This window comes from Taurulus bubalis, assembly GCF_910589615.1.
Source record: "Taurulus bubalis genome assembly, chromosome: 17".
NCBI classification, from domain to species: domain Eukaryota; kingdom Metazoa; phylum Chordata; class Actinopteri; order Perciformes; family Cottidae; genus Taurulus; species Taurulus bubalis.
Window position 1 is genome coordinate 23,567,857 of NC_136605.1, and position 8,151 is coordinate 23,576,007.

An 8,151-nucleotide genomic window follows, 5' to 3' on the forward strand; every position below is an offset into this window, starting at 1 on the left:
AGGTAACTATGAACATGTACAGTGTTTACAGTGTTTAATTCACAGAGGAACTAGCAAGCGGTAACTTGTTGTAAAGCCGTATTGCTGTCGGCAGGAATGTTTTCCTGTAACAGTCCTTCTTGCAGCGGAGCGTGAGGAACCTCTTAGAGAAAGTGCTCCTCTGGCCCTGCAGCAGGTGGTAGAGAGGGTGGTCCAGGTTGTCCAATATGGACAAAAGTTTTTTCAGCGTCCTCCTCTCCACCACCTGCTCCAGAAACTCGGCCGGCCTTCTTAACTAGCTTGTTAAGTCATATATATATATATATATATATATATATATATATATATATATATATATATATATATATATATCTCTGTATTTACGTCCTCATGTTTGCCCTTTGGAAAGCATCCTAGCATAATATCATTATTTTTATTATAGATAAAAAAAATATTTTGCTATTATTATTTAGATTATTTGGTTGTCTTAATAAAAAACATTCACCGGAAGTGATATTATTGCATTGAATCTTTAACACGAGTGTATTTGGAGCCATGAGCGTTCACCGCCCTCTGGTGGGCGTGTCCACGGGGCAGATGACCCAATCACTTCTCAGCGTTTACCAAGAACTCAGAGAAAACCCTCTACTTATAATTTAACACTTCGTTCACCGCCCTCTGGTGGTCACAGAGAGGAACTGCATTCCTCTCTGTGACCACCAGAGGGCGGTGATTTCACTAGCACTAGATTTCGAGTTCCACAAAATATGTATCGTTCTGCCCCCTAGTGGTCAAAGTGAGTCATTACAGCCACGTGCCACTAGAATCAAATTAGACACAATTAAACATTAGTACTTCCGGTTAAAACCATGAAAATAAAACGTACTTTACAAAGAGATGTAGTTCCGCACTATGACCACCGGGGGCAGTTTAATACTCTTGATTATATCTGACAGTAACGGTAGCAAGCCAAGGCCGACATTAAAATGTTACAACTAGAGTTGTTGTTAAATTAATATTGTTATTTATATATATTTATATACATTATCAACAAGAAACGGCAACATACATTTAAAATACTCTCCTTATGATGATAATTATATCTACGCCTCATAGACCTTCGGCATTACGACAGCGGCCCTCGTAATACGGCAGGAAGCAGCTTCCGCTTTACGGTAACGCGTCACTTCCTTTCACACCGGCGCTCCGTCGCGGTTTTCCACATCCTGAGGACCGGCTGGGTTAAAGTCCCGATAGGGTGTCGCATCGTTCACGGTAAGATCCCGGGAAGACACACAGACGTAAAACAAGCCGCGTTTCCAGTCGGGTCAACGTGTTACTGAACGAGTTCTGTTTCCGGTCGCGTGGCCCTGAAACCAGGTTAGCTGAGACGACGCTCGCGCGGCCTCCTGGCAAAATGGCGGCCGCGAGTCTTTATAACATGAAACCGTCGAACCGATAGAAAACACCCGGAGGACCGTTGAGATTCCTACGCTGATCTCGTTACGATGTTTAGTTTCAGTAAATGTGTTCTGAGTCCTGATCGATATTTATCAGACGTTAGATGGTCTTTACGTGACGTCATTACAATAGCAGCTGGTGCGCTGATCGATACTTTAATCGATGCTGTGATGAAACGATCATCTGTACTCCCAGCATATTCATAATGTGTTCAATATGCACAACAGTGTTGTACTGGGACCCTCGTTTCAAAGAGGGAGGATTCATAAGTTCATCGTTCACACGGAACCAAAACTTTATTCTTTCACAAAACAAACGCCTGAGGAATGAAGCAGTTTCCTGTTCCACGTGTTGCCTCCTGTCCTTCATCATTCAGCTTTATTTATTAATCACAGTTTTTATAATTATATATATATATATATATATATATATATATATATATATATATATATATATATAATCTGTTTTATTGGTAAATATCTCCTGAATAAACATACTGTGTCTTAATACATGTTTTAACAGAAGTTGATGATTAACATTTCATCTTTTCACTTTGTTTTCTCATGAAGTCAGAATCATCAGCCATCACCCTGTTGTTCCGATGGAGAAGGTTAAAGTTACTCTTCCTACACTAAAGCTCATTGTGTGATCATTAAGATTCAACATGTTTGTCATATGTTCGGTTACTTTGTTCAATGAAAGACTAACTTTGCCTTTTAAGATTAGTAACATCACCAGAAAATATATATCCACAACAATGTCGTTGAAGTCATGATTGTTTAAATAAAGTAAGCGTGCCGGACAAGTTTTAGTGCTAGTCTCAGTGTTACGGTTGTTTTCTGGGTAAATGGGATGAATATGTCTGAATATTTGCTGAACTATTACAGACCGTTAAAGACGTCTCTTCCCCTCTGACTTCAGGTCATGGCAAAGTTCAACGCCCCGGTGATCCAGGACAACCCGTCCGGGTGGGGCCCCTGTGCGGTCCCTGATAAGTTTAAGGACATGCCCTACCAGCCGTTCAGCAAGGGAGACCGTCTGGGGAAGGTGTGTTTCCTCAGGGACTTTTATTCACGGTCTCCTGAGGAGAGACCACGTTTTGCTCACGTTGTTTATTCTTTCCGTCGTCAGGTTGCTGACTGGACTGGAGCCACTTATCAAGACAAGAGATACACAAGTAAGACGTCTGTTCAGAAGGTTCATGTGTAGATCTATTAGTGTGCCTCCTTCTAAAAATATAGTTTAGTGCTTTTAATTCACATGTTTGTTTCAAAACGGTTGAACATACAATTTGAAAGACAGGGAATAAATTTCTTCAATGCAACTGTTTGTCAAGTCAATTAATCACTGCAAATAAATCCTCCTTTTAAACATCTTGAAATAACCTGCAATCCAACTCGTCTATTATTTACATGTCGAATTGAAACGTATCTGCTTTTGATTGGGATGTTAAAATATTTTAAACATCTGTTGAACATGCGCTGGTGCAATAACAGGAACACATATTATTACACGGTTTGGAGTTGATTTCTTGTGTGTTATTTATAATTATTGTTGTCTTCAGATAAGTACTCCTCCCAGTTCGGGGGCGGTAGTCAGTACGCCTACTTCCACGAGGAGGACGAAACCAGCTTCCAGCTGGTGGACACGGCCAAGACGCAGAAGACGGCCTACCAGAGGAACCGCATGAGGTTTGCTCAGGTACGAACCGCCTGGACGTCTCCCGGTGGATTTGAAATATAAATATCTCTTAACCCGTTGGTTTGGTTCAACAGAGGAATCTGCGCCGGGACAAGGACCGCAGGAACATGACTCAGTTCAACATGCAGACGCTCCCGAAGAGCGCCAAGCAGAAGGAGAGGTGAGAGACCGATGTTCTGTCACTGCTGTTTCTTTAGATGATGATGTCACTGTCGTTTCTTTAGATGATGAGGTCACTGCTGTTTCTTTAGATGATGATGTAACTGTCGTTTCTTTAGATGATGATGTCACTGTCGTTTCTTTAGATGATGATGTCACTGTCGTTTCTTTAGATGATGTCACTGTCGTTTCTTTAGATGATGTCACTGTCGTTTCTTTAGATGATGAGGTCACTGCTGTTTCTTTAGATGATGATGTAACTGTCGTTTCTTTAGATGATGATGTCACTGTCGTTTCTTTAGATGATGATGTCACTGTCGTTTCTTTAGATGATGATGTCACTGTCGTTTCTTTAGATGATGAGGTCACTGTCGTTTCTTTAGATGATGAGGTCACTGCTGTTTCTTTAGATGATGAGGTCACTGCTGTTTCTTTAGATGATGAGGTTACTGCTGTTTCTTTAGATGAGGTCACTGTCATTTCTTTAGATGATGATGTCACTGTCGTTTCTTTAGATGATGATGTCACTGTTGTTTCTTTAGATGATGATGTCACTGTCATTTCTTTAGATGATGATGTCACTGTCGTTTCTTTAGATGATGATGTCACTGTCATTTCTTTAGATGATGATGTCACTGTCGTTTCTTTAGATGATGATGTCACTGTTGTTTCTTTAGATGATGTCACTGTCGTTTCTTTAGATGATGATGTCACTGTCGTTAGATGATGATGTCACTGTCGTTAGATGATGAGGTCACTGCTGCACGTCGGCTGATGGTATTTGTAAATACTTGATGGTCATTCTCTCTTTTCTGTCTTTCAGGGATCGCATGCGCCTGCAGAAGAAGTTCCAGAAGCAGTTTGGTGTCCGTCAGAAGTGGGACCAGAAATCTCAGGTATTACTGGACCAGAGCTGCAGCCAGTAGCTGTAGTCATAACCACTGGTTTGTGTCAGGACAGTAATCTGATATAAAACATTTAAATGCAATCCTTCTCTCTCCCTCTATACCCCACCCTCCCTCTATCTCTATACCTCCCCCTCCCTCTATACTCCCTCCCTTTCTCCGTGTCGTGGACTACACGGCCCAGCTGAAACCCAGAGACTCCTCTGTGGAGGTTAGGAGCGACTGGGAGGTGAAGGAGGAGATGGACTTCCCCAGACTGATGAAGATGAGATACTTGGAGGTGGAGGACCCGACTGACATGTAAGTGAAGCTCCTCCTCCCCGTCAGTCATCAAGCTCCTGATGCAGAAGGTGACGCTCTTGTTTCCTGCAGTGAGTGCTGCGGCGCGTTGGAACACTACGACAAGGCGTTTGACCGGGTCACCACCCGCAATGAGAAGCAGCTGAAGAGCATCAAGAGGATCTTCCACACCGTCACCACCACCGACGACCCCGTCATCCGCAAGGTGGGCCGTCAGTAACGCGACACCGAGCGCATTGCTGCTGTTTTGATGCTTTCTCTTACGTGTTTTCATTCATCTCCCTCAGCTGGCTAAGACTCAGGGTAATGTGTTTGCCACGGACGCCATCTTGGCCACCTTGATGTGCTGCACGCGCTCAGTCAACTCCTGGGACATCATCGTGCAGAGAGTTGGCAACAAGCTGTTCTTTGACAAGAGAGACAACTCTGACTTTGGTGAGGCTTCGACAACGTCGTAATACTTCTCAGTTGTTCTCCTTCCTGTCCAGTGAAAAACTCATCTCCTGAAGGATATAGTGTTCTTATGTGTGGAGAAACTCCTACTTCTTAAAAATAAACTAAATCAACTCTTTAAAAAGCCTCTTGGGTCAGCTGGAAAACACATTGTCACAAACCTCCTTGCATACCTTTACTTATGTAAGCTTTTGAATGTGGGACTTTCACCTGTAGTGCAGTATTTTCATAGTGTGGTATTAGTCCGTTACTACTACTAGGGTTGGAGTGTTTACTTCCAGCCAGTTGTTGCTTCAACGCTCTTAACTTCTGCTCCTCCCAGATCTGCTCACCGTGAGCGAGACCGCCAACGAGCCGCCGCAGGACGAGGGCAACTCCTTTAACTCTCCTCGTAACTTGGCGATGGAGGCCACATACATCAACCACAACTTCAGCCAGCAGTGTTTACGCATGGTGAGAACACACACACGTCTTTGTGCTAAGCTAACTAGCTGCAGACGGACATGTGAGAGTCGTATACATTTTCTCATCTAACTCCATCAAATAGCATATGAACCTATTTCCTGAAAGTGCCTCCAGTAATACTTTCACTGTTTCATGAACACATGTTGCTGTGTCTTTTTATTCAGGGTGGAGAGCGGTTCAAGTTTCCTACCTCCAACCCATTTGTGGAGGAGGACACGGACAAGAGCGAGGTGGCATCTGTAGCCTACAGGTAGGCATGAACCCGGCTGGGTAGTTGACTTAACATCTGTAAACATGGCGTAAAGAACTGATGAGCTACTTGTATGTGATATAGTAGATATGTTTTATCATATGATCACAAGATAATAAAACTGTACTCTGTCATTGTCTGTAAAATCCGTTTCCTCTCCGCTGACGGCTTGTGTTGGTTTGCAGGTACCGCCACTGGAAGCTCGGGGAGGACATCGACCTGATCGTCCGCTGTGAACACGACGGCGTGATGACGGGGGCCAACGGAGAAGTGTCCTTCATCAACGTGAAGACTCTCAACGAGTGGGACTCCAGGGTGAGAGTTCATCTTCAAAGTTTTAATGGCCTCCTTTTCCTTATATTACCAGGCTTTAAAAAACACTCTTTATTGTTTTGCTCCCATGCAGTCATTTATTAAAAACTACTAAACTTAACATAAAATTAATTTTAAAGCTACATATCAGTGGGCCGTATTGTCTATTTCCACAAGAGGAGTCATGATGTCAGTGTAAAGAGACTCAAAGTAAACGTGACATCGCAGAAGACTCCTCCTTGACTCTGTGAGCAAAAGACCAGAGATGAGTTGAATCGCCAGGATGCTCAAGTCCCAAAAATATATTTTGGTCAAACAATAACCACAAAAATCATCCTGGTGTGGAATGAAAATGCAGACTGGATCCAGCTGCTCTGCAGTGAATCTTTTTTTTTTAAGAACACAAACTAAACCGCTGTTGTCTCCGTTGCGTCACCAGCACTGTAACGGGGTGGACTGGCGTCAGAAGCTGGACTCTCAGAGAGGAGCCGTCCTCGCCACCGAGCTGAAGAACAACAGCTACAAGCTGGCCCGCTGGACCTGCTGCGCCATGCTGGCCGGGTCGGAGTACCTCAAGCTCGGGTGAGGAACACGCTCTTTATAGGGACCAACACAGGAGACGTAAAGGAGGCCAGATAATGCTACCGTTTAGCTACAATGCTAGCATTAGCCTTACTAAATGAAGTGACAGGTGGAGGCGGATTTTCATGTTCCCTTCAGATACCTGCTTAAAGAAGTTTACCGTGTTTCCTTGATACCTTGCCGAGTGGACTTGTTCCAGTTGTTCCCTCTTTATAAACCCGTTACATCTGTCCTTTGCCTCTAAACGTTTGCTCTGCTGGTTTCTGGGTCGTATGGCCGTGACACAAACCAATGTCTTTAGTGGAAAAGCGTGAACACGTTGTGCCTCTTCTCGGCAGAGATTCAGTTCCCTGTCTCCACAATGAGCTCGTATTAACGCGGACTGTCTGTTTCTTCAGGTACGTGTCTCGGTACCACGCAAAGGACTCCGCCCGCCACGTTGTCCTGGGAACCCAGCAGTTCAAACCCAACGAGTTCGCCAGCCAGATCAACCTGAGCATGGAGAACGCCTGGGGAATCCTGCGCTGCGTCATCGACATCTGCCGCAAGCTGGACGAGGGAAAGTACCTGATCCTCAAGGACCCCAACAAGGTGAGCCGCCGGTTACTCGCCGCGGACGCTTTGCGGCTTCCTATCGGGATGTAATGCGCTGATGGGTCCATGTTCTGCTTTTTGTCAACAGCAAGTGATCCGGGTGTACAGCCTGCCCGACGGGACCTTCAGCTCTGATGAGGAGGAGGAGGAAGAGGAGGAGGATGAAGAGGATGAGGAGGAGGAAGGTGAGGTTTAGCTGCATGTCCATGGTTTGACACCTTATTGTTTGTATAGTTTTACATTAATGTCATGAAACTTGTAAATGTATCATTGTTTGTTATTATTAATGTGAAACAGTATTGCACATGAAATCCTAAAAGCATGATATTTCAATCATGTTGAAGTCACAATTTGTAGAAGAAAAAGCCCAATTCTGTGAATCAGTCCCAAAACAATTATCTCATTCACTTTCAACGTTTTTTTTTTAAGTAAAATGTGCCTGCTTCCTTCTGAATATGAAATTCTGAACCAACAGGATATCTGATAAGATGTTTTCTTTTCTCGTTTCAGAAGAAGAGACCTAAAGAGTGGATTGAGCTCCAGAGACTAAAGAAACACAATTGAATTCCTTTTGACATTCAATAAAGAACAGGTTGGACAACCAAGTTTATTCGTGGTTTCTGCTCGTGTGGTAATTTCCCGGTCAGAAGTCCAAACAAAGGAGTATACAGTATGATGGTATTTACCACATATGGTATACATAAAAGGGCGTCTGTAGCTCAGGGGGATGACTGGTCGTCCCACAACCACAAGGTAGCCGGCTCGATCCCCAGTGAAGCGTCCCTGAGCAAGACTGCTCCCCGGGCGCCCCACAGGGCAGCCCACTGCTCCCCGGGCGCCCCACAGGGCAGCCCACTGCTCCCTATCCAGGGATGGGTCAAATGCAGAGAAGAATTTCCCCAAGGAGATTAATAAAGGATACTTTCTTCTTTCTTCTTCTATACAGTATGATGGTATATACTGTATATACAGTATGATGGTAAATACAGT

At 44.1% G+C, this 8,151-nt stretch overlaps 1 protein-coding gene across 3 annotated transcripts; it reads left to right on the forward strand.

The window, feature by feature from the left end:
• Positions 1-1,182: 1,182 nt before the first annotated feature.
• eif3d (eukaryotic translation initiation factor 3, subunit D) lies at positions 1,183-7,786 on the forward strand. 3 transcript variants are annotated; one of them, XM_079233836.1, is made up of 17 exons: positions 1,183-1,254; positions 2,010-2,050; positions 2,362-2,487; positions 2,572-2,617; positions 3,005-3,141; positions 3,216-3,301; positions 4,124-4,196; positions 4,390-4,505; positions 4,578-4,710; positions 4,793-4,940; positions 5,281-5,411; positions 5,588-5,673; positions 5,859-5,988; positions 6,425-6,567; positions 6,966-7,158; positions 7,250-7,346; positions 7,672-7,786. In XM_079233836.1, exons 2-17 carry the CDS (start codon positions 2,042-2,044, stop codon positions 7,683-7,685), a joined length of 1,668 nt encoding a protein of 555 aa, XP_079089962.1. In that variant the 5' UTR covers positions 1,183-1,254; positions 2,010-2,041; the 3' UTR covers positions 7,686-7,786. The 3 variants fall into 3 exon arrangements, with proteins under 3 accessions (XP_079089962.1, XP_079089963.1, XP_079089964.1); XM_079233837.1 differs by having other exon boundaries at positions 7,675-7,719; XM_079233838.1 differs by lacking the exon at positions 2,010-2,050 and having other exon boundaries at positions 1,236-1,254.
• Positions 7,787-8,151: the final 365 nt, after the last annotated feature.